The sequence below is a fragment of the Anolis carolinensis genome, chromosome 5, assembly GCF_035594765.1.
Source record: "Anolis carolinensis isolate JA03-04 chromosome 5, rAnoCar3.1.pri, whole genome shotgun sequence".
Classification (NCBI taxonomy): Eukaryota; Metazoa; Chordata; class Lepidosauria; order Squamata; family Dactyloidae; genus Anolis; species Anolis carolinensis.
This window is the reverse complement of record NC_085845.1, coordinates 43,762,020-43,789,122: the sequence shown is the minus strand read 5'-3', so window position 1 is coordinate 43,789,122 and position 27,103 is coordinate 43,762,020. Positions and strand designations below refer to the sequence as shown.

The window sequence follows — 27,103 nt, the reverse complement described above, 5'->3', positions numbered from 1 at the left end:
TTTCCACCAGAATGGTACCTATTGATCTATTACATTTGCATGTTTTCGAACTACTAGGTTGGCAGAAGCTGGGGCTAATAGTGGGAACTCACCTCGCTCCCTGGATTCGAACCGCTGACCTTTTGGTCCGCAAGTTCAGCAGCTCAGCAGTTTAACCCAATGTGCCACAGGGGTTTACTGTTCCTACTAGGCTTTAAAAACACTCACCTGAAATTGGGCTCGGCTGTATACAGAACCATTGTGTACATGCCTGATCTGTCATTGCCTTCCAAGCAGCCCTGAAGATAAACAGGTACCGTTTCCATCTTTATGTCCTAAGTTACATTATCTGAATTTCTGTCTTGTCACACAACTGATAGGATTAAACCTCTGATCCTGACAAAAAGCTTCCATTGTGCCTGGAGCTCTCCATTTAACCTGGGATTTGGAAGGTATGGTCCCAAACATTTTTTATGCTCCTTCCCTCTACTCTAGATTCAACCCAAAATTAAGCAACTCCCCCATACTTATCAAAATGCCATCAAACTGTTTCTGGAGAGTTTATCTTGTAAACTGCCTCTTAACCATTCAAACACATGCACACACACACATACACAAAACAACTGAAAATGTGTAAAGGCAAAATTTGGTCCTTGGTCACCATTGCCACCCTAATCTATTGCTGAGTGACAGCTAGAAATTAATTAGATGTAATTTCCCAACATTGAAGAAGGGACTTGGACCTGCTCAATTCAGGCTGTCACTGATCTCAAATACACAGGATACTCACAGTTGCTGCATCAATCCATGAGGGATATTTTCTCTATAAATGACTTCCTACCTCTGCAGAAAATGTATTTTAATAGCATCTACTGTCACACACCTCCCACATTTTTTATAACTGAGGGATATAAAATCAAAAACTAGATAGCAATGTTTTTCAAACATTGTCAAGCACATTTATGCTACATAATTCAGTTTATGGACTGGTAGGCTTTCTTAACTTGATTACACTTAAGAGGTCCACGGAAAGGAATACAGCCTCCCTCAAATTCCTGAACTGCCAATGTAAATGAGCAGTCATTCATATCAACTTGCAGTGCAGGAAAAAAGAGGACAGAAAAAAAATTATATGAGCGAGTATTTATTACTTTAAGACAGTGGCACATTGTGATCATTTTGAAACATACAAAAATCCTTCATTTTGTTTTGGAACAATAAAAACAAAAACAAAAATTTGGAGTAAAGCATTATTAAACTCAAAAGCATCTGGATCAACAGTACTCTGTATAATACTATCAAAATAATTGATGATTAACATATTAAAAGCTGAATGTTCCATTATAGGCCAGAATAATTATATTTCTAGTTTCAAATCAACTGTTCAAAAAGTTCTTGCCACTAGGAACCATGACAGCCTTCACATGTTGAATCCATATGCCTTATTCTTCTGTTGACTTCCCACCCAGTGTGCTTAGAGCTCTGTATTTTTGTGCTTGCTCTGAGATGATAAAATTTACAGACATGCATTGCCTTTATTTGCAATAAATCTATCCTTTACATAAATGGATTAAGGATACAAAGTAAACAGATAAGTCCTCTAGAAAAGAATGTAAACCATGTTTAAAAATCATATTACCAAAAATCCTTTAAGACACTTAGCATAAAAAGAGGATTTTTCCTGGAAAATAAGTAAACCAAAATGAAATTAATGTTTATGGCAGATTTTTTAAAGTCCCTTTTTTCAAATGTTATACAAAAGCTAAAGACGAAAATGATGCCACAACTGCAGTGATAGATGCTTTGCCTCCAAAAAGGATGTAAAAAAAAGGAAAAGATACGGTTATCTAAAAATTTTGGAGAAAATCAATCCTCACAGTTTAAGCAGATTGTGTTCCCTACATTTTATATTTAAGGTGCAATACATACATTTTTCTAAACCTAAAATTTAGTATTTTTTTTTACATTACTCTACCATCTGTAAAAGAATAATGCTTGTTTTTCTGTATATGTTTGGCAATTAAACTTTTACCATAATGACTGAACACAATCTTGAAGACAAGATAAAAGCTTCATTTGACACTCAAAATTTAGTTCTTCCAATAACGGCACAGAGTGGATACAGAATAAGCAAACTACATTTAGCATACTTTTCTCAAAATCTTCACATAAAATACTGACACTTCATTTCATTTGAATAAAATTCTATGGTGAGGTGGGATTCATGGCTTCATTTCCCTTTCTGTGTAACCAATAGGTTGTGTGCAGCCTAAGACAAAATGTAGAACCCAGGACATGTGGAAAATATTAATTCCATAATTAAGAATGAGGATCAGAAAGATTGCAGTAACCCCTTATGGGTATTGAAAGAAAAAAAATAAGAATAAGATCTCTGCAATACATTTATATTTTGGTAAATAATGTATAGTTAACTAACCTAACAGAGCAATAAAATCATGTATTAAAAATAACTCTCCATTATTGGACAGCCATTTTTAATATATTAACAAGTTACAACACAGCAGCCAGCTAGCACCAATTTTAGAAATTGCAGACTATTATGGTTAACTACATTTATGAAAGGAAAGGCAGGATACAAACATGAAATGAAAATCTCCATTCTCATTCATGCAGGAGACAATGCATTTGCACCAAGAGCAATGCATCAAGAGCAATTGATATACTGCATTGTCTGAAAACAAAGGAAATATACTCCTTTTTAAAACTATTGTAATTCTTCAAATGAGTGCAGACTTAAATCAATTTAATATTTCTGAATGGAGGGTCTGCCATACTGAGCAAGAACTTACATAAAAGCGGCAGCATAACATTCACTTGCTGATAATAAGCTGCTGGAAGGCCTTTAATTGGCCAATCATGTCACTAATGCATGTTACACAATGAGTACAGGAAAGCTTACCCCTCCCTTGCATTTCCTATGAGTGGTAAGATTCCTCCTATAGGTAGGAAATATAAGAAACAAGGCCAGGTATAATGGTAGAAAGATGTCCATGCAAAATCATTAAGCCTCCCCTGTCATATAGTCGTCTATACTGCAAATACATCTGAAGAACCTTTTCAAGTGTTACTAAAAAAACTCATTCACTTTTCTTATGGAACACAACTGCCTTTATATATGTCCTTCCCATATTTTAATAGCTAAGGCTTAAGAAGTAGAAATGTTATGGCCCACTACAAATTCTTAAGTTGTTTCAAGCTCCTGCAAAAACACAATGTCGCAAATTAACTTGGCTACCATTTGTCCTTCAGATGCTGCTGTTCACACTTTTGTATTCACTGATCCTTTTTAGTGCAATAGGCTCTGTGATCCCAAATCCTACATTTGGACACTCTGATCCTCAACAGATTTGGAATCAAGATTAATGGTTTGGCTAGTTTGGAAGCTGTACAAAATGTACATATCTACAACGCTATCACAAATTAACCAACACACTATACCAGGATACAGGTTAAGCTCCTCTTAACCTGTAGGTTTACATGGCTTAAATTCAACTTCATACTACAGCCTAATTGGTAGCACAGTGAAAATTCCTCTCCCTCTATCCCTAGAATTGGCTCCAAAGAGTTTATCTGAATGCTAGAGCAGTTTTTCAGGTGCAAGAGAGGACGGGACCTGTGCAAGGGCTTTAATTTCTTTCCCAGTTCCTCTCACAGCACTGAAGCAGTCCACTAGATTCCATGCAGTATCTATAAATATTCCAAAACTATGATGTAAATAACCCTCCTCCTTTCCTTCATCCTGCTGACTTTAACATTCACCACATAGATAGTGAAATCAAAGGTTCAGTGGATAACAAAGTAAGATACACACTGATCGGTCCTCTTCTGGAACTTTTAAAGATATAGGCACACATTCAACAGCAATACTTTGTAATCCTATTGATGAACACATCTTTGAAGCATCACCATTACTGAATGGAAGTAATTCCTATGGCTATAGCGGCAACATATATTAACAAACCTAATTTTAGTATTATTTCCAATCTCCACTACATTTGCATGATGCTCGTCTCGGAAAAAACATGATTTGAATTAAATAATGTTTAAATCATCTTTTATTTTCCCTCAAAGCTGTTCCTATCCCTCGTTCTCTTATATTTACACAAGAGAGCAAAGCTATGAAAATATAACACGGAGGTAAGAAAAACACAACTTAAGGCAGATAAAACATACTATATAAATTATCACTTGTGAATTAATGAAGCTGCAGAATTTGGGATAAACTAGATGGCAGGCAAGTTGCACTACTATGTAGTATTCCTGTTGAGTCTTTCTTCTATTACATGATTAAGATATGAATGATATGTGTGTAGATTTCATACATTTGTCAAAGGAATTAGGTTATAATTTCATACTAGTCTTTGGATTTCTACAGAATAGTGGTATGCTCAATTGAACACTAAAGGCATCAGTGATTTGACCTAATATGAATATCTATCTTTGTTTAGTGAAGTGGAGGGTCTCAAAACTATGCTTTCTTAATGGAACCACAGGTTAATCTTCACTAATTTTCAGCTGAACTTCATCAAGTCAGATGCTACTGTTTACAAAGTGCAAATATTAAAAGTGAAATACATTTATACGTGAGGACATACAATAAAGTGCCCAGCAGATCCCACATAATTCCCTACTACACTTGGAACGTTATTGACACCACACTTCTATAGCACTGGCAAACATGGGGATGACTGCAAAGATATTGCGAGCTAACACCAACATGTTATGGCAGGCTTTGCTGCAGGTTCTAAATGGACAGTGTTATCAGGCGGCTGACTCAGCATGAGTGGCTTATGGCTCTTGAGCTTATGAGCCAGTGTCATAAATATAGCTTCCACATGATCATTGTCATTCGGATTTTTAGCAGACGTTTCAAAGAGCGGCATGCTATGAGTGTCGGCAAACTTCTGAGCCACATCCGTAGGCACCTGAATTGCGCTTCTCAGATCACATTTGTTTCCAACCAAAATCCGGGGTATATCATTGGCGAGTAAGTGTTGCTTGCACTCCTCGATCCACAACGGCAAACTATGAAAACTAGCCAAGTTTGTCATATCATATACAAACACAACTGCATGTACATTCCTGTAGTAATGCTGTACCATGCTTTTCCTGAATCGTTCCTGCCCTGCTGTATCCCAGAGCTGGATCTAGAGAGAAAAAGACAAGAAACACAATTGATTCTATTTCAGTAAAACAACACTTTTCCACAGTCATTACCTTTCTTCACTTATGGATGGATGACGCATAATAATCATGTATGGAACAGGGGAAATTCCAATAGGACACATATAAATGCATATTTCCATAAGGAAGTTTCCTCTAAACTTCAACTGCTAAAACCGATAAAGAAAACATAGCCTCAATTCTGTATCAGGGAGGTGCACTTTGTTCCATGCACAACATTATTTAAAATTGTGTGTAAGGTGTATATGAAACAAACAATAATTTTGTGTTTAGACTTGGGTCTCTTCTCCAGGATATCTTATTATGTACCTAGTTCCAAATACAAGTATTCCAAAATCCTCCCAAAAAATTAATATCCAAATTAATTCTGGTCACAGGCTTTTTGGATAAGGGATACCCAAGCTGTAACAACAACACAATAATACAGGTAGTCCCCAAGTTACGAACAAGATAGGTTCTGTAGGTTTGTTCTGAAGTTGAATGCTTATGTATGTTGGAACTGGTACATGTTTAAGTGTGACTCCAGCCACACACACACACACACACACAAACACCACATTTTTCACAATCCAGTTATCACAGGGACAGAAAGTGAGATGAAATCTTCTAAACGGGCACAGAAAACAAAACAAACGCCACAGGGGTGTTAACCCTTCCCTATGCTATTGAGACATTAAGCTCTCAACGGCATTTTGTGAAAATGTGGCTTGTTGTGGAAATAAATCTTTGGTTAAGACATATTTTCCCATAACTCTTCCAGGAGTGAATTTCCCTTCCAGGGAGTATATTTCTCTTATTTCCTGTTGTCTCACCCCTGTTCTTAACTATGAGTCATTTGTAAGTTGGATATTTGTAACTTGGGGCCAGCCTGCCTGCCGGCCTGTATGTAAGTTTATATAGAAAAGGTAAAGGTTTCCCCTGACGTTACGTCCAGTCGTGTCCAACTCTGGGGGTTGGTGCTCATCTCCATTTCTAAGCTGAAGAGCCGGTGTTGTCTGTAGACACATCCAAGGTCATGTGGCCGGCATGACTGCATGGAACCCCGTGTATGTTTATATATGTGTGTATATATACACACACACACACACGTACATGAGCCAATGTAGTGCAGTGGTTTGAATACTGTAGTATGACTCTGGAGACCAAGGTTTGAATCCCTACTCATGAAGCTCACTTGGCTATGGAAACTCATTGGGTGATCCTGGTCAAGTCACCTTCTCTCAGCCTCAGAAGAAGATATCAGCAAATCTCTTCTGAACAACCTTTGTCCAGAAATACCTGTGATAAGGTTTGGTTGGAAACGGCTTGAAGCCACCCGACAGCAACAATCTCTGAATGTGGTGCTTATCAAGGAAAAGAAGAACAGTTCCCTGCCCTTAGGCTTCCTTTTATGTTTGAAGAACGCTTTGACTTTTTTGCTGCGTATCGCTTTGGAAGCTAAGAGGGGGGGAAAGCGAAAATCATAACTGAGTAAAAGGAAAGGATATTTATTATTATTATGTCTACCTTGCTTTTTCTCTCTTAAAAGAGACTCGAAGCGGCTAACCATATTCAAGCATAAAATAAATATGTACACTTTCTACCACAAATCATGTACACATTAAAATAGAATATAGTGGTATAAAAAATAGTTAAAATCACTAAACATTTCTAAAAAAAAATCTATTCAATAAAAGTGAACCACTGGCTGCCAGAAAGTTCTCCCAGAAAGAGTAAGTAGGCATCTACACCGGAGACTTAATGAAGTTTGGAACCACTTTAACTGTTATAGAGTCTTGGGAGATGTAGTTTGCCCTCTTGAGAAAAGAAGTGTTGGAAATTACAACCTTCTTCAAGCCTCCCCTAGTAATTTGTTTGCATATAATCCTGTTGCTTATTATATGTATGTTCTAGTATACTATGCAGCTTTCTTTCTTTTGCTCTGTTTCCTGAGAAGGAGGGGCTGGAGACCACTTGATCTGCTCTGAGACTGCTCAGACCTCAGATTCTATTAGATTTTGGGACTGCTCAGACCAACACATGCCTACTGTTGTTGTAAGAAAGATACCCTGTGCTATCTACACACAGGAACTATCTCAAACATACCTGAAACTGGACTGATAAGCTCTGTACCTGTGTCATGCTGAGCACATGATGGTTGTGAGTAAAGCAAATACATTATTTAACCAAAGCCTTTACTTCATTTTTGTCTCTTGAGTGCATTATATAAAACAAGTTGTTTTATGGAAGGGTAGATGTATTTCTGGGCAACTGAAAAACACTTCTGAAGCACTGATATTTTGTGCACTGACATATTCTGTTTCCTAACAGACCAACAGGTTATCAATCTAACAAGTGAAAGCCAAATTTCCTAGCATAATTACATCTGGTTATGTACCACTTGAGAAGATTCTACTCAAATGGGGTTTTGGCTCTTCTCTAAAAGATCATGCGTTTCCAAAAGTGTTGTCAAAGGCTTTAATGGCCGAAATCACTGGGTTGCTGTGAGTTTTCTGGGCTGTGTGGGCATATTCCAGAAGCATTCTTTCCTGATGTTTCGCCTGCATCTATGGGTCCTTTGAGGTTGTGATGTCTGTTTGAAATTAGGCAAGAGTTTATATATCTGTGGAATGATCAGGGTGGGAGAAAGAACTCTTGTCTACCTGAGGCAGGTGTGAATGTTGCAACTGGCCACCTTAATTAGAACTGAGGAACATGAAAGGCAATGCAGACGAATTCAACTAGAGTAGACAGCCACAGCAGAGCACTTGATGAACCAGGACACGGCATATTATTTGAGAACACAAAAATGTTGGACCACTCTAACAACCACCATGGCAGACTACACAGAGAATCCACTGAAATCCACAATTTCAACAGAAAGGAAGAAACTATGAAAATGAACAAAATCTGGCTACCAGTAATTAAAAATTCTAAAATCAGGACAGTAAATAAAGAACAACACTCAGAAAACAGGGGAATTCCAGACATTAATAAATCAGGGGCAGTTAACAGCTCCCAATAAAAGATTGCCTCAGACAAGAAGCAGCCAGACACTGAAGCTGAAAGGGTATTCAATGCTAATCAAGGCGGCTAATTACAACATTCACACCTGCATCAAACAGACAAGAGTTCTTTCTCCCAGCCTGAACATTCCACAGATAAATAAATCACAATTGCCTAGTTTTCAACAGATCACACAACCTCTGAGGTGTGGGCAAAACGTTGGGAGAGAATGCTTCTGGAACGTGACCATAAAGCCCGGAAAATTCACAGCAACCCAGTGGTTCCGGCCATGAAAGTGTTCAACAACACAGATCAGAGACAACAGGTTATCAGTCTAACAAATGAAAGTCAAATTGGCTTGCATAATTATATCTGGTTGTGTACTACTTAAGAAGATTCTACTCTAACGGGTTTTTGGCTCTCCTCTGAAAGATCATGCATTTCCAAAAGGAAACGACTGGGTGCTAGAAAGCTCTCCCAGAAAGGCTGAGGGGACATCCACACCTCAGAAGTAAAGCAGTCTGGCACCACTTTAACTGCCATGGAGTCGTTGGAGTTGTAGTTTGGTGCGGCCCCAGCCCTCTTGAGAAGAGAAGTCTCAAGGGCTCGTGAAACTACGACTCCCATGGTTGCACAGCACCGAGCTGTGGCAGTTACAAGTGGTGTCAACGCGCAGATTCTCAACTCTTGCCTTCCAAGTGTTTTTGGACTTCAACTCCCAGAATCCTCAGCTGCCTCGGCTAACGATGAGGGCTTCTGGGAGCTGAAGTCCAAAACACCCGGGAAGGCCCGAGTGGCCTGGAGAGGCCCCTTTCCGTTACCTTGATGCGCTCCCCGTCGATATCGACGGCGCGCTCGCGGAAGTCCACCCCGATGGTGGCCTCGGTGCGCTCCGGGAAGCGTCCGGCGCAGAAGCGGTAGGTGAGGCACGTCTTCCCCACGTTCGAGTCCCCGATGACGATGATTTTGAAGATGCGGGACCGCGCCGGAGGGAGGAAGCCGGGGACGCCGCCACCCGGTAAGCTCAACTCCAGCGAAGACTCCACCTCAGCGACAGCGGCAGCCATGGCGCGCTCATCCCAGGAGTGTGCGCACGCGCAGCAGGTGCCCGCTTCAAAGCAGGCCCCGCGCGCGCCCTCCGCTTCCCTCCTTCGCGGCGGGTTGAGCAGCCAATCGAAATTACTCTCCTCCCATAGGCTCACGTCGGTGAAGCCACTTCGTAAAGATTGCTCCGCCCTTTTCCTGGCAAGGACTATACTATATACTACTGTGCTAGCTAGAGTGACCTCATATGTTTTCCTTCTCTTCTCCGGCGGTGGCGGCAGAAAACCTCGCGAGAAGTGAGGAGCGGGTTCTTTTTGTACACAAGGCAACCAGCACTGCGCGAGATTTTGTTTCAAATTCTAAGCACCAATTTGGCCAATCTGTTTACCAGGCATCGGCCAACTTCGGCCCTCCAGGTGTTTTGGGTTTCAACTCCTACAATTCTTAAACAGGCTCAAGCCCATGTGTTGTCAAAGGCTTTCATGGCTGGAATGACTGGGTTGCTGTGAGTTTTCTAGGCTGTATGCGAGGAGGAGCAGAAAAAAGTGCAAATGCTTGGTTGCAGTTAAACATAAAAAATATATATATATTATGGCGACCAGACTGATTGATAACTGGGAGAAAACATGGAGGCAGTGACAGACTTTATATTTCTTGGTGCGAACATCACTGCAGACACAGACTGCAGCCCAGAAATCAAGATGTTTGCTTCTTGGGAGGGGAGAAATGACCGATCTCAATAAAATAGTGAGTAGAGACATCACACTGGCTATGAAAGTCCACACTGTTAAGGCAATGGTATTTCCCATAGTAACCTATGGATGCGAGAGCTGGACCATAAGGAAGGCTGAGCGAAAGAAGAGACGCATTTGAACTGTGGTGTTGGAGGAAAATTCGGAGAGTGCCTTGGACGGCAAGAAGATACAACCAGTCCATCCTCCAGGAAATAATGCCTGACTAGCTCACTGGGGCGGGAAGGATATTAGAAGCAAAGATGAAGTACTTTGGCCACATGATGAGAAGACAGAAAAGCTTGGAAAACATAATGTTGCTGGGGAAAATGGAAGGAAAAAGGAAGACCAAGGGCAAAATAGATGGATGGAATCCTTGAAGGAGCTGGGGGTGGCAACGGCTCTGGCATGGGCTGGTCCATGAGGTCACAAAGAATTGGAAGCAACTGAATGAATAAACATGGTCATGTTCCAGAAGCATTCTCTCCTGATGTTACACCCACATCAGGGCAGGCACCCTCCGAGGTTATGACGTTTGTTGGAAATCAGGCAAGCAGTTGTGAGGCCTCACAACCTGCCATAGATGTGGGTCAGGAGATAATACTTCTGGAACATGGCCATTAATCCCAGAAAACTCATAGTAACCCAGCCTCAAGCCCCTTCCTAAGCAGCTGAGGGGAAAAAAGAAAGGGCCTGAGGATGTTAAAATTGTGGGAGTTGAAGTCCAAAACACCAGGAGGACCGAAGTTCACTCATGCCTGGTGTAGATGCACCAGCGGTATGGCCATACAGCTGGTATGAGAGAAAAATGTATACCAAAATTATAACTTACAGATGGCTTCATATCTTTGCAACATATGCTCAAGCTTTAAGTCTGCGTTGGAATATACAGTATGAGCCTCCCTATCGATGGAAGATATGTTCCAAGACCGTTCATGGATACTTGAAACTGCAGATAATAGCAAACCAAATTTTTTGACCATACTTGGCCTGGAAACATTTCATAAAATAGCACTGGATGTTGTAGAAAGGCCCTAAAAACCCTTGGAGCCTTGTTAAGTGAAATCTGACTAGCAAATCCATGCTGCTCATGCTGTAATAAAATTGCCACATTATCTATTAGTCAATAGGAGAAAAATTATCTAACAATTCATTAAAATTACAGCTAATGCAAGATAACAACAACATATATTTTTTCCAGAGATGTACATATGACCCCAAAGCAAGGTTCTAGATTAATGACAACACAGTACTTTTCTTTGAATTCTTATCACAGAAAGAGCAATAGTCTCTCTAAAGCAGTGGTTCCCAACCTTTTTTGACCAGGGAACACTTTGACCAGGGACCACTCTCCAGTATCAAAAGGGTTACGAATCAGTTTTTGGTCAACTTTAGATTTGGTTTAGTAATTTGGGGTGCTGATTCAGATAATTACATTGGATAGACCACATCAGCTCTAGTTTCTGATACAGAACATATACCATTCCAGTAGTCGCCATCTGCTCTCCCACAAAAAACCATATTTAATAATCTAGAACTGATGTGGTCTAGCCAATGAATCAGCACCCCCCAAATAACCCCAGGAACAGGCTTAAAACAAAAGACACGAAGAAAAAAATGTTTTTGGTTGGGCTGTATTATTGGTAGTAGTAACGGTGAGGCCGTGGATCATATTTTAGTTCTTGCGGACCACTGGTGGTCCACAGACCACAGTCTGGGAGCCACTGCTCTAAAGAGATTTACAACACTGAAAACCTTAGTGTCAGCTTTCAGATTGGCAAAAAATTTAACCATTTCCTACGCTAGCCTTTAGATCTCACTGAAACACAATAGCAATGTAAGTTCCCATGGAATTAGTAGTCCTCACAGAGGGATTATGTTTTGTCGAGTTATTTGCTATTAACTCTAGGAGCCGTTGTTGCCAAGTTGCAAATTACAGTCCCTTGAGATTAACTTTTATTGGAGAAAAAGGGCAGGAAGGGGAGTAGTGTCTCCAGCCACTGCTGCATTATGCATTGTGGCATTTCACCAACATTGTGACTCTTTATACCCATTACTATATTGTCTTCCACTACATTTACCCTTTCCTGATAAAGAGTTTTCGAATGCTACAATCACACAACTCTTTTTCAAAACATTTTATTGCATTATATTTGGTACCTTATGTTTGACAAAGGAAATTACATCTTTAACTGCAGGAATAAGAAGCTGGTCTGTTATCGAAAAAAAATCTTGGGCCCGTTAAAAGTTACAAAGTCATGGGCTTGCCTGAAACAACTGAGCAAGAAATATATTCTTAGAAATGTAGGGCTTCAAGTATTACAAACCTGTGACACTGTGGAAAAGTTCCAGAGGTATCTAAACTGCAGCACTTTTTTCTGCATAACGTGAACAAGGCCTGCCGAGGTTTTAAACAATTAAGTCTCTCGATCAGTCACAAATTGGTAGCCACGAGTTCCTCTTTGAAATTTCAAGCCATAGCTTATGTTCATTCTGATTTTCACTGGATGTGAAAAATTCATGCTGTCTTTCTAAAGAGTTGGTGCCACATCACAGTGCATAATTTCATTTGATTCTTGCGCTACAGTTTTAAAAGGTTTAGCCAAATGATGCTATCATGCTCATCTCCTAAACAGCAATGTTGATTTCTGTTCGAATTTTAATTAAAACAAGAGGATGTCCTAACCCATTTCTTCATTTAAAAACTGTGGTGCAAGAACGCCAAACTGATCACGTGCAGTGAATTTCGGAGACACAACAAGCTTATTGAACACCTTATGTTTTGTCATTATGCTTCATACTTTTAAGTCCCAGTCTCTACAACAGCATTATATATGTGTTGCAGGTTTGTTTGCAAATATTGATTCACATTGCATACTTCCAAAGTGTATCTCTGTATCAAAACCAGTCAGATGCTAAAGCCCCAACAACTCTTTGTGCTCAGTGAAAGGATCCAGTGCTAAAACAGCATTTTTGCTGTCTGAGATAGTCATCTCAACAAGACAAATTTAAAGTAATATTTCTGCCACACACCTGCTCCAATGGGTGCTGAGCCTTCAGATTCCATATAAATTAGCTTTAAAATGGGGTACGTAGATAAGGAAACTTTTCAATTTTAGCAGTGCTTAGTTTTTTCTTTAACTGAGCCACCTATATCCAGTAATACGTTACTTTATATTATATACTTCGTCAGCAGGACAAAACAAGTAAAACTTTGAAGGCAACCATTTTTACTCCTTCCATTCTCTGTGTAGTTAGAACAATCAGCAGGTGCGTGACAAAAATATTATACACCAGATACAGTCCAAAATCATTCCACTCCTTTAAAAAAAGTTCAGATTTCATTGGCCAGTTCTTCGGTTTCCGCAGATATATCTCCATTAACTGTGATCTTCATATCCTCTTCATATCCAGGGGGCATAAAAGCCAAAGCATAAGGGAAAAGCTTGTGACAATTTGCTCTGTACATTTCAGCGGCTTCTTTACAGTTTCCAAGGCTACCATCATTCAATGCTTCCAATACCTCCATACAAGTCTAAAAGAGAAAAAAAAACTGTTAGCCCTTTAAAGAGAACTTGGGTTTCAGTTGTTTACATTGCCAGTAGTTTGATGTTTTTACAGAGATAAATACAGTGTCCATAGTCAGCAGAGTATATAAAATGGCTTTTATATACTTACTAAAGAATTAAATCAGTCAGATGCTAAAGCCCCAATCTAGTGAAAATATATAATTATCTAAAACAAAGAATTCCAAGCTTTTTTACACAAGAGACTGGTTTGTAAAAACAACACCAACTGCCAAGGGAATAAATAAATATGTGTTAATTACCTGAAGATTTCTGTTTATTAGGGATTCATCAAGGCAAGTTGCCAACTCCACGGCTCTTTTCTGGCTAGTAGGGTCCAAATAATACACCATTTTGGCAGCTAAGAGAGAGAGAAAACTCAGTTGAGCATAAACTGAATCAAACAAAACCCATCCACAGCAATTCCCCAAATGTACTTTTAGATTTACTTCCTTTTCCCTTCTACAAAAAGAGCATTTCTACAAGATGTATAACAACTTATTTTCATACAGAATACATTTGAAGTATGTTATCAAAGGGACTGCATGGGTGGGAGGAGAAATGTTTCTTCTCCCTTCTGCTGGGAGGAGTATTGCATGTGCAGAAATACACTCAGAGGAACTCAAGATCCCAGTCTTAATCTTTAAATACCCTGTCTGTCACATAATACACGTGTGGTCATGTAAAGATACAGCTAGAACTGATTGTATCTGAAGCAGAAGAAACAGTACAATTTATCATATGGCAGGGAGGAGAAGTCTAATTTTATTTCTGAATAGGAAAGTCTCATGGAACCAAAGATACAGTTGCTAATTTCATATTGATGTCAGGAAAATGTATAACCACTGCCAGTTGCAATGAAGTCACACATACAAGTGAAAAAAATTATGAAACATATGTTATCACAGTATGCACTTAGTAGATCACTCTACATATTTTTAAGCATCCTTCATATAATGGTTTAATAAAGAATAAACATACAACATATAACAACAACTTTTTTAAATGTCCCGCCACCACCTCCCCGAAGGGACTCAGGGCGGCTTATATGGGGACGAAGTCCAGTATAAACAAAGATTACAAGCAAACATAATTAAACGCATAACATAAAAACCATCTAATTAAAACAAGCAGTAAAAACATGATAAAAATGCATCAACCAACATCGACAACCAGTAACCAGGAAATGGTGGGCATGATCAGATTCGAGAGGGCAGGGCTAGGACTTGTGCAAAAACGGGTTTCTTTCATAAAATGAATGGCATAATGACAATAATTCCACAGCTAACATTTCATTATTACTTCAGACAGGCTTTTGATACTTGGTTTGCCCCACCCTTTTTTCAACACTGAGCTATGATGCAACTCTTGAAGCACCTTCTGATATATCCACTGCAAAACCCCAAATGATGCTTGTTGGGGGATTGCACAGAGCCATCTTTTAAATACTATTTTGGCATTACAATTGATAACAATGGTTTATCAAACTCTACTGAGAAAGCAACATAAACTGATACATTTGTTACCATTATAACATTTGCAGGAGAGAAGACACATGATGGGGACAGTGTAATTGCACTGTTGGAGTGTTAACTGAGAACACAGTGATAACTGAGCATATCTTTCCAGGGACTTCTTTTGTGTCACTGATGCTGCACTCAGATCTCCACCATCCTAGGGTGCATCTACACTGTAGAGTGAATGCAACTGGGCACCATTTTAACTGCTATGGTTCAATACTATGGAATCCTGGGAACTGCGGCTTGACAAGGTCTCTAGCCTTCTCTGCCAAATAATGCAATGACCCTGCCAAACTATGATTCCCACGATTCCACAGTACTGAGCCATAGCATTTAAAGTGTTGTCTTACTGCATTAACTCTACAGTGTAGATGTACTCTCAATTTCATAATAAAGTTGATAAAGTTTATTTGTAGCTCTGCCACTGCTTTAAAGATCTCCAGTTTGCGCATACTCCTGTTACTGTTTTACTTTGACATTATGTAAGAAATGGGACTTCTTGAACAGCCCTTCATATGAAGCAGCCTGGATGTTCTTGCTGACCCAGGGCCCTTCCAGACAGGCCCTATATTCCAGAATCTGAATCCAGGTTTTCTGCTTTAAACTGGATTATTTGAGTCCACACTGCCAGATAATCTGGCATAAACATAAAACCTGGGATCAGATCCTGGGATATAGGGCCTGTCTGAAATGGCCCCCAGAGATTTGATGGCAGCAAGAGGGAGGTGGTGGGTGTGTGTTAAAAGTTAGGACAACAACTGGAACCTCAGAGCTAGCTGGTTTTATGCAATTCTGCTGCAACTTGTGATAGCCACGTAAATCACTTCTGTATATGTCTTTAGCTACTTCACTATGAAAGTGGGCCCACAATTTTGCAGTTGTATATCATGATTTTGTACTGTCTTGTAAAGAAGTGCAGTATCATAGCCATTTCAACTGTTAGCATGCCAATAGCCAGCAGTCACATGTAGGGAATTCAAACATTTGACTTTGCTTTTTAAAAAAAACCCAAAATCTGGGTAGTTTCATTTCCCTATGGAAGTTTTATTAATATGGGAAATATCTGAAACCTCACTTGAAGTCTGTAGCACATCCAAGAAATATATACTGTGAGAAGCTCATGGAGCTTGGAGCTTAGCCCTAACTCTCCCCCCCCCCCCCCCCACTTACTCATATATTCCTATTGGTGAAAGACAGCTTAGCATCAACAAAGCTAACATGTTCGAGAAGACTGCATAGGTAGGATCAGGGGTTATGTATATTAAAAATTCAGAAGGAAACCTGGAAATCCAAAGCAAATTACATACCAGATAATCTGTGTGGTAGTGAATTATAGTTCTGTTTAAGGAAACTTTCATTGAAGTTCTTTGGATTAGTTGCTCCAAAAAGCCGATTAATTTCTTGATTCAACACTGTTCTGACTGTTTCTTGTAAATCTTTGCTTTCTGAAACTAAAGCATTAAAAACAATTAATTAACAGTATTCTATTCTATTCCATTTTTGTTTCTCCGCATATAACAGTTGCTATTATTCCTCTCTTCTGGGGACATCCAGAGAACTGACTATCTTTTAAAACAGGTAACAACCCCCCGCTGGCCCACTTCATTGTTTCTAATTTTTTTTAAATGCCCATTTTCCAAATTAAAAAAAAAAATAACAATTGTTTCAAACTTTCAGATACTTCTTGTTTTGTTTTGATCTTTTCAGAATCTGGGAGAAGTAGTCCATCTACTTATTTACAACTAAGATTGTTTTATTTTGGGGGGCCGGGCTGTGGCGCAGCTGGCTAGTAACCAGCTGCTATAAATCACTACCAACCGAGAGGTCATGAGTTCGAAGCCCGGGTCGGGTTAAGCCTCCGACCATTAAAAAAAAAAAAAGCCCCGGCTTGCTGTTGACCTATGCAGCCCCGAAAGACAGTTGCATCTGTCAAGTAGGGAAAATTTAGGTACGCTTTATGCGGGAGGCTAATTTAACTAATCTACAACACCATAAAACTGCCAGCAAAACACGAGGAAAAGAATGAGGAAGAACAGCCACCAATGGACGGTGAAGCAACAGCTCCCCCTGTGGCCAGAATCATGAAGCTGGAAAGATGTTAAAATGCCTCTGTGTCTGTCTAAAACTGAATGTTGTTTGTCTGTTGGCATTGAATATTTGCCATATATGTGTTCATTGTAATCCGCCCTGAGTCCCCTTCGGGGTGAGAAGGGCGGAATATAAATACTGTAAATAAATAAATAAATAAATAAATCTAGAAATTGGGAGAATGCATGAAATTACTTTGCAATGAGCCAGATTACCAACTCTATTTATTCTGATTGGAAGCTGTTCACCAGTCTTCACCATATCTATATCAGCTACCCATGAGTTCTAAACAGAAGATACTAATGGAGTTGTATGGGACTTGTAGCCAAAGACAGTGGAGGATCAAAATTGTCCAAAGCTGTTCTAAAGGAATCTCACTATTAGAGAATATATGCATGTATGTTTTATAACAAATTGAGAATTTCATGATCTTCAAGCAATGAGTCCATATGCTAGTTTCTGCAAGCACAATTGCTAGGTCATAAAGCATAGATTCATACCACTGCTGAATAGGTGAATCATACACTCATGAAGCCATGGATGACCGGGGTCAATTGCAAATGCTCTTTTCACAGATTGCAGCATAAGAAGAAATTTTTCTGTTTAAGGAAAAATAGATTTGACAATGTATTACAAAATGCTCTCATTTATTAGGGAAGAAAAACTAAGGATAAAAATATGAAAAACTCAATGACTAGACTAAATGAAATCATTATTTTGAGTTGCTATATCTTCTGAGATCCTCATAAAACCTACCAATACAAGTTAAAAATTATAGTTCAATTCAAACACATTTTAAAATAACAAAAAAGGTTGGTATCTGAAGAATCCCATATGCAAAAGGCGGGGGCTTTTCTAGCAGCTTATTTGTCCTCGCCTTAAGCATTTTCTCACAAAGGTTGGAAAATGGGAATAATATTTCAGTTAGCAGTAGGATGGAAACAAATAATAATAATAATAATAATAATAATAATAATAATAATAATAATAATAATAATAATACTTGCACACAGTAGCTGGAATCCTGCTGATGACTACATTAAAATAATGGTTCATTACTCTAATGACTGCCTTTTCTACCTTCCCGTGCAAGGCTATAACAAAGGCGTCTCATTTAGATAGCACGGAAAAGGATCATGGCCACTATCTTTTTCACTTGTATCATTTATTGTCATTGCACTGGAAATAAAAGGTCCAGTTAGCCAGCAAGTGGCTGTTTAAGATCTGTTGTTTGCACATCAAATTCTATGACGTTACTTAGAATCATAGAATAGTAGAGTTGGAAGAGACCTCATGGGCCATCCAGTCCAACCCCCTGCCAAGAAGCAGGAAATCGCATTCAAAGCACCTCCGACAGATGGCCATCCAGCCTCTGCTTAAAAGCCTCCAAGGAAGGAGCCTCCACCACAGCCCGGGGGAGAGAGTTCCACTGTCGAACATCCCTCACAGTGAGGAAGTTCTTCCTGATGTTCAGGTGGAATCTCCTTTCCTGTAGTTTGAAGCCATTGTTCCGTGTCCTAGTCTGCAGGGCAGCAGAAAACAAGCTTGCTCCCTCCTCCCTATGACTTCCCTTCACGTATTTGTACATGGCTATAATGTCTCCCTAACTTAACAGTTAGGGAGACTCCCATCATAGTATTTTGCTTTTAAATGAAGATTAACATTTGTTCAACATTTGTTAAAAGTTTCAGAACCCTAAATCATAGATGAGATCCTGGTAAATATGGTCTGCAGGTGAAATATAGTACCAGCCTTGCGAATCTATAGTATCTTGGGTGTATTACAAATACCCATCATTAATGGCATTTCCCTACAATCTTATGGGGATCTTTATGGCTCACCCAAGATACTCAAAAGTCCATGACAATGAACTCAAATGAAGGAAACGAGCAAGACTCAAGCTTCAAGCAACACAACTTTATACTTTTACTTGCTTGCTGGTCATTTTCACTTTAAGGTATCTTTTATTTACCTTTCCTGAAGTAAATTTCAAAGGCAAAAAGATGTGTTTCTATTTTGTTCTTCACCAAATTCTTTAATGGAGTTAAAAATTTAATAGCTTCTTCCAAAGGCGCTTCAACCTAAAGATACAAAGAAATTTACCAAAATAAAAGATGTTCAAAATATTTGTCAAATATCTATAAAGAGGTGGTTTCCCCTGGAATTCTTTTTGTTAGTCACCATGGAGCAAGGGACTGACTACAGAGAGTAAGAAAGGCACACCTGCATTCTGTTGATAACAAAATCTGTGCTCTTTATACTAAATAGCTGATGAGTGAAAGGCATCCCATTTATAAGGGGAACTATGACATCTTTATACAAGGCTCTTTACAGTATCTAAGGTTTTTCTCCAATTTGTTTTCAGATCATCTAAATTCAAATCATGTTAAGTTGAAAGACTATTGCTGAATATTTTCACTATTTCTGTTAGTTTATAACACATATTTCTCTTTTTATATTTTAATGTCAACCACAAGTTGAAAAATACTAATAAATTATGAGAACACCGTAAACCAAATGAAGAAGACCAGCTACAGATCTATGAGGGCAACAAAAGCATGACTGAAGTCTTTAATGTCCACAATGAACCATGTTTCATTTCAGAGATTTGCTTGATGTCAATTTTAAAAGGAACATGCTTACTTAAAATAATTAATATGACTCTAGTGGTGTGGTTTTCAATCTGAGGTCCCCAGATGTTTTTGGCCTACAACTCCCAGAAATCCCAGCCAGTTTACCAGCATGGCAAGAAACATGGGAAATAAATGAATGAGACATGCCAAAAGGAATGCTGTGGGATACAATGAAGGCGGTGATAAAAGGCTTATGTATAAAGGAGACAAGCAAATTAAAGAGGAAGAAAGGAAAAGGAGTTTGAAAAAAGATATAGAAGAGCTGGAGAAGGATTATATTAGAAATGTAGATACACAAACATATATAAAATTAAGGGCCAAAAAAGAAGAATTGGATAAAATTGAGATTGATGAGTTTCAAGAAAATTTAATATACTTAAAGAGAATTTTTTGAATATAGCAATAGAAACTCAAAAATGCTAGCTAGATCAATGCAAAAAAAAAAGAAAAAAATGAAAAATATAAGAAATATAAGAAATAAAAAAGGAGAAATATGTAGGTCAATGAAAGAAAAAATAGAGATTTTTGAAGAATTCTATAAAAAATTATACCAAACAAAGGCCTGTTCCATAGAAGAAATTAGGAAATATGTAGAGGAAAACTGAGAGGGTAAATTAGGAGAAGAGAATAAAGAATTACTAGAGAAGCCCATTGAGAGATAAGAAATAGAAGAAACTAGTAAAAAAATTAAAGATTGGGAAGGCCCCAGGTTTGGATGGACTAGGTCCAGAATTTTATAAAACTTTTAAAGAAATGTTGATACCCAAATTAATGGAGTTATATAATGGAATTTTGTGCAAGGAAAAAATACCGGACTTGTTGAGGAAATCCCTGACAATACTGATACCAAAACCAGATAAGGATTTGACAGTTACAGGTCCATATAGGCCTATATTGCTAATAAACCAAGATGCAAAAATATTATGAGCTATAATGGCTAAAAATATGAATAATTGTATGTACAAATATATAAAGAATGATCAGTGTAGTTTCGTGAAAGGGAGACAAATGCTAAATTTAATAGGGAGAGTAATAAATAAAGTTTGGGTAACTCAACAGGAAAAAACAAAAGTAGGGATACTAGCCCTGGATATATTTAAGGCATTTGACTGTGTGAAATGGAGGACATTAAAAACAATTATGAATAAATTTGGAATGGGGAATAAAATGAAAGGATTGATAGAACAATTTTATTCAAATAATACAGCGATAGTAACAATAATCAATGGAGTGACAAGAGAAATAAAGGTAATGAAGGGAACAAGACAAGGCTGCCCTTTGTCGCCGATATTGTTCGCCATAGTGATAGAACTACTTGCAAATGTAATAAGGAAAGATGCAAAATTAGAAGGTGTGGGAATAACAACAAAACAAACAGTTAGCTTATTTGCTGACGACACGGTGTTGACAATTAAAAATATGTGTAGCAATATGGATAGAATAAAGTTACATTTAGAGATATTTGGTAAAATAACAGGTTTACAAATCAATTGGAAAAAAATCAGAAATTATGTTACTAAACTATACAAAAAAGACTATGAAACAGGCTAATATGGGATTAAAGATTAAGAATAAATTAAAATATCTAGGAGTAACTATAACTAAGGAATTACATGAAATGGAAGAGGTAAATGTTACAACATTAAGGAAAACAATTCAAAAGAAATTACTGGAATATGAAAATATAAAATTATCATGGTTCGACACGATAGTGTTAATTAAAATGAAAATTCTTCCAAAGAAAAATTTTATATTTAGAATGGTACCACTACAGATTTCAGAAGAGGAATTAAATAAATGGCAACAAATAATAAATATTGCAATGGTAACAAGAAAAATAGATTAAATAAACAACTTTGGTATAGATCACAGAAGGTAGGAGGTCTAGCACTTCCCAACATTAAAAAACACTATGAAGCAAACAGAATGAGATTAGTTATAGAAGGGATGATAAAGGAGGAGGATTTGGAATGGTTGGAGGAAGGTTCGGAAGAAGCAGAGGAAAAAAAATGGAATATATATTTTTAAGGATTTAAAAAGGAAAGAAATTAAGGGAGTAAAAAACCCAGTGTTGAGAAATGTTCTAGAAATTTGGAATAGATACAAGAAAATATTATTGTTAGAAAGTTCAACATTAACACCAATAATGATGGATAGGAAATTCCCAAAAAATCTAAAAAGTATTTTGGAGAAAAAACTAAGAGAGAAGAATATAGACAAAATTGGAGATTGGATAAAAGCGGATATGAAGAAAGAAACTATACTGAGAGAATTTAGAGATATTAAATTGTCATGGTTCCATTGCTTACAGTTAGAGCAATAGTTCAAGAACTGGATAAAAAAGAATGGGGAAGGAGGCAAACGTACACAATTTGAACAAATGATACAAAAGGAAAGAGCTATGGAAGAATACCATAAGATGAAAGGAATACCTTTGTATAATGTATAAGATAATAATTGAAATTAAGGGGAAAAAATAAAGGATGCAATATTAAGAGAGATATGGGGGGAAGATTTAGGGATTAAGATAAGAGAAGTGGATTGGATACAGTTATGGGATGAAAGACATTTAAGGAACTCATCAATACATGTTAAAGAAAATTATTATAAACTGGTTTGGAAATGGTATTTAACACCAGTAAAGATAGCAAACATGCCCAAAAATTGTTGGAGAGGTTGCCAGGAGGTGGGCACACATATACATATGTGGTGGCAATGTAAATATGTAAATGAATTTTGGGGGAAGGTATTTTGAGAAACAGAAGCTATAATGGATATGAAGATAGGAAAAAGTGCAAATATTGTCATTATATAATGTCAAGAAATTGAAAAAAAAGAGAAGGATGCAATAAATAACATGCTAACTGCAGCAAAGATGTTGATAGAAAGGAACTGGAAAGGTAAAATAAATATACAAATTGAAGAATGGTATAAAGAACTATGGAAATTAGCAATAAACGATAAGTTGACATGTAGGTTAAGAGTCAGGAAAGGGGTATGAAAGGAAAACGACTTTGACGAAGTTTGGGGAAAATTTATTGAGAATGGTTTAAAAGATGTAGATGGGAAATTACCTCCACAAGAAGAAATGATATTTTGGAAAGAGTATGTAAATGGAAGTGGCTCGGAGGGGGGGCACAGATGTGAATAAAACAACATAAAAGATATATATACATATATAATTGATACAATGAATTAAGTGTGAAATATAAGAGTATGGAAGGTACTGATGTATTTTAAGAAAACTAATAAAAAAATTTTTAAAAGTATTTCTGGGAGCTGGAGGCCAAAAATATCTGGGGATCCCAGGTTGAGAACCACTACTCTAGTGTATGTACTATTTAAAAACTGATTCTGTCACAATCGTTACTCAATAATCTGAGCAATGCGTTAGAGTTGTAACACACACGACTAATACAATGCTTCTTGTTTTGAGGGTTTCCATATATTATGGTCCCCCAGTTATCTTTGTTAGGTTGCTGTATTTGAGTTCCATGTTCGTGAAGATATTAGGAGTACAAAATAACACGTGATGTACCAACCTAAAACTATACTAATTTTTGATACAAAGATTTAGTGTTTTCATATTTAAGTTAACTTAGATACATATTTTGCTTAACAGATCAGATATGGCAGTCAACAATATTAATGGATGTTAAAAATATTACTCACCTGATGGTTCAATCTGAAAAGAGTTTTGTAAATAAGAAGGGAAAAGCCATATATGTATGTATGCCTTTGTGTTTGAAACTTCATTCCAAATAACTTAACATGTACAGTAACACACATATGTTGTTGTTATTTGTTTCCATCTTGATATTTCATCAACAGAATAACTCAGAAATTACAGGTGACTGTGGATACCTTGATTCATGATTGCAAAAAATCAATCCTGAACTGGTACACTATGAATTCTTTTTAGTAGTTCTCTATAAGCGCAGGTTAAAATACAATCTACACAATAGGGTCACTGAATTACCTTAGCTAATTTCTCAGGAATAAGCTCCTCCTTTGGTCCACCAATTTCTTCATCGTCATCATCTTTTTTCTTTTTCTGGTTCCGCTGCTGCTTCTCTTTTTCAGCATTCTTTTTCTCTTCTTCCAGCTGAGCCTTTTTCTGAGCTCTCCTCTGCTTATTACGTAGCTTCTTTAGCTCTTTATCAGACATATTTGCTATTCAGGAGAAAAAAAATCTATAATTATGTTTAGAAGACTCGGTTTTCACCTAGCTTCTTACAGATAAACTTATTAATCTATTAACTCAATTTTCTAGCCAAAGTCTTCTGGCCCCAGACCAGCTAGTTTCAAAGGGAATATAGTCGCTCATCTAACTCACCCTTAACCTGAGCAATCCCAAAAATCTGAATAAATTCCAAATACATCTTTAGGATCATTAATTCTACATTTTCATATCAGATTAATTGTGGTGAAATTCATCCCTATGAATTTCTGGTCTACACACTTACACTCAATTACAGCTGAACTCTCTAAAATGTTAACCAGATATCTGAGTTTCTAAACAACACACAGCATGCAGTGCAATGAAAGCTACCCACTGATTTTGCCTCATGTAGTAGCAAAGATTGCACAGGAAAGACCTTGCTACTCAGCATATCCACAAAGCTGGTAGTGATGTTGCATACAACAAGTTCTAAAAATATATTATACCTGTATCAGCCTCATGCTCTTTGTTTTCATCTGTGAGGGGGTTATCATGAAGCTTTAAGTATATTTCTATGGCAATTCTGGCAGCCTTAAAATAAAACGGATGTTGCCGAAGTACATCTTCTAGTTTCAATAAGTCCACATAGGATCTAAGTGTAATTTTCCTCATACAGTATGTGTGGAAATCAAATTGGTCATCTGTGATTTCTACAAAATGCTAAAACAAGATCATGTTATTTAGTAAGCATCAGATATCACAGAAATACAAACATATATAAAATGAAATTTCTGGCTCATAAAGGTCAAAGCTGCTAACATAGTGCTATTTTCAATAATTGAAGTGTACACCTTAAGAAAAGCACTATATCTCGTGACTATATGTTATATAGTCACATGTTTTGATCCTTTCAATTTTCCAGCTAAAAAGTTCTCAGGAGCTTGTGTATCACAACAACATACATTTCTTAATCACTCACACACTTCTGGTGACACATTAAAGGGCAAAAGACACGTGCTGTTTGGGTCCAATATAAAAATACTAGCTGTGCCCGGCCACGCGTTGCTGTGGCGAAGTCTGGTGGTATGGGAAATAAAGTATTGAGGAATTGGTGGTAGTGAAGGTCAAGGGTCAAGGTTTTCCCCTGACGTTAAGTCCAGTCATGTCTGACTCAGGGGGTTGGTGCTCATCTCCATTTCTAAGCCGAAGAGCCGGCGTTGTCCATAGACTCCTCCAAGGTCATGTGGGATGACTGCATGGAGAGGTGTTACCTTCCCGCCGGAGCAGTACCTATTGATGCACTCACATTTGCATATTTTTGAACTTCTGGGTTGGCAGAAGCTGGGGCTAACAGTGGGGGCTCTCTCCGCTCCCCCAATTCAAACCTGTGGCCTTTTGGTCCAGAAGTTCAGCAGCTCAGCACTTTAACACGCTGCGCCATCAGGGGATATTATTTCCTAAAGGTTGTGAATATACAATATTTCTGATTGTTTTTTTTTGTCTGTTGGAGGCAAGTATGAATGCTGCAATTAGGAAAAATGATTAGGATGTAATGGCCTTGCAGCTTTAAAGCCTGGCTGTTTCCTCCCTGAGTTAATTTTTTGTTGGGAGGTGTTAGCTGGCCCTGATTGTTTCCTGTGTGGAATTCCCCTGTTTATTTACTGTCCTGGTTTTAGAGATTATATTGTTCTGCATTATTCTATCCCAGTAATTATTTCATATTAAAGAAGAATCTCACTTATCCAACATTCGCTTATACAATGTTCTGGATTATCCAACGCAGTCTGCCTTTTCATAATCAATGTTTTTGTAGTCAGTGTTTTAAATTCATTGTGATATTTTAGTGGTAAATTTGTAAATACAGTACAGTAGAGTCTCACTTATCCAACATAAATGGGCCGGCAGAATATTGGATAAGCGAATATGTTGGATTATAAGGAGGCATTAAGGAAAAGCCTATTAAACATCAAATTAGGTTATGATTTTACAAATGAAGCACAAAAATATCATGTTAAACAACAAATTTGGCAGAAAAAGTAGTTCAATACACAGTAATGCTATGTAGAAATTACTGTATTTATGAATTTAGCACCAAAATATCACGATATATTGAAAACATTGACTACAAAAATGCATTGGATAATCCAGAACATTGGATAAGCGAGTGTTGGATAAGTGAGACTATTGTAATTACTACATAGCATTACTGCGCATGGAACTACTTTTTCTGTCAAATTTGTTGTATAATATGATGTTTTGATGCTTAATTTGTATAACGATTACCTAATTTGATGTTTAATAGGCTTTTCCTTAATCCCTTCTTATTATCCAACATATTCACTTATCCTGCCGGCCTGTTTATGTTGGATAAGTGAGACTCTACTGTATATTTCTAATCTTATATTATCTGCTTAGAACTGGATTATATGAGGCCCCTTCTTCACAGCTGTATAAAATGCACACTGAAGTGGATTATATGGTAGTGTGGAGTCAAGATAATCCAGTTCAAAGCAGATAATATAAGATTATAAATGGGTTATATAGCTGTGTGGAAGGACCTTGAGTCTACTCTGCCATATAATCCAGTTCAAATCAGATAATCTGTGGAAGAAGTCTAAGTGAGGCCTACATCGGCCTGTCCCCTAACTGAAACCTGGCTGTCCCTTGGTTGCTAGGCAACGAAGTGGGCAGAGATTAGCCCTCTAAACTGGCAGCAATTGGATAAAAACAATTATTCCTCTCCCTCTAATTAGGACTTTATTTTTCTTTTCTTTTTGTTGTATCAACCTTGAGGCGTGGATGATGGGTTGTGTTGTCAAATTTCGAGGTTGGGGGGCCTGTAGTTTTGTTGTTTTGTCCACTGCCCTGATGCCATCACTCTTTTATATATATAGATGGTATTAACCAGTGCAATGGAAAATTAAACACAACCCATGTCTGGTTCATAGGAATGTGTAATAAAAAGCACATACACATTCCTATGAACCAGAACTTAAACCTATCTAATCTGAATCCTGAAAACAACTAAAATAAAACTAAATAAAACCATTAGGTACTTACTCTTTCAATTTCGTGGCATTTTTTAAGTGCTTCTCCAAATTTATTCATTGCTTTATAAGCTTGGGCACATTCTGTCTGGAACCACATGCACTGCATTTCATTCAGGTTTTCTACTGCTGATGTTCCTTCC

General features: G+C 37.7%; 2 protein-coding genes across 2 annotated transcripts in view; both read right to left on the bottom strand.

Moving 5' to 3' along the window:
- Window positions 1-1,107: 1,107 nt before the first annotated feature.
- rab33b (RAB33B, member RAS oncogene family) lies at window positions 1,108-9,535 on the bottom strand. Its single transcript, XM_003221655.4, has 2 exons — window positions 8,991-9,535; window positions 1,108-5,147 (listed from the first exon to the last, which is right to left on the bottom strand). The coding sequence occupies exons 1-2, from the start codon at window positions 9,234-9,236 to the stop codon at window positions 4,707-4,709; spliced, it is 687 nt and encodes a 228-aa protein (XP_003221703.1). The 5' UTR covers window positions 9,237-9,535; the 3' UTR covers window positions 1,108-4,706.
- Window positions 9,536-12,067: 2,532 nt separating this feature from the next.
- Window positions 12,068-27,103, bottom strand: part of naa15 (N-alpha-acetyltransferase 15, NatA auxiliary subunit) — a 44,086-nt gene continuing 29,050 nt past the window's right edge. The window contains exons 13-20 of the mRNA XM_003221656.4: window positions 26,974-27,102; window positions 24,420-24,633; window positions 23,731-23,924; window positions 19,091-19,199; window positions 17,619-17,717; window positions 16,338-16,481; window positions 13,774-13,871; window positions 12,068-13,479 (exon numbers count right to left, since the gene is read on the bottom strand). Of these exons, the coding sequence (XP_003221704.1) occupies window positions 13,279-13,479; window positions 13,774-13,871; window positions 16,338-16,481; window positions 17,619-17,717; window positions 19,091-19,199; window positions 23,731-23,924; window positions 24,420-24,633; window positions 26,974-27,102 (1,188 nt within the window). The 3' untranslated portion in view covers window positions 12,068-13,278. The remainder of the gene's footprint in view (window positions 13,480-13,773; window positions 13,872-16,337; window positions 16,482-17,618; window positions 17,718-19,090; window positions 19,200-23,730; window positions 23,925-24,419; window positions 24,634-26,973; window position 27,103) is intronic.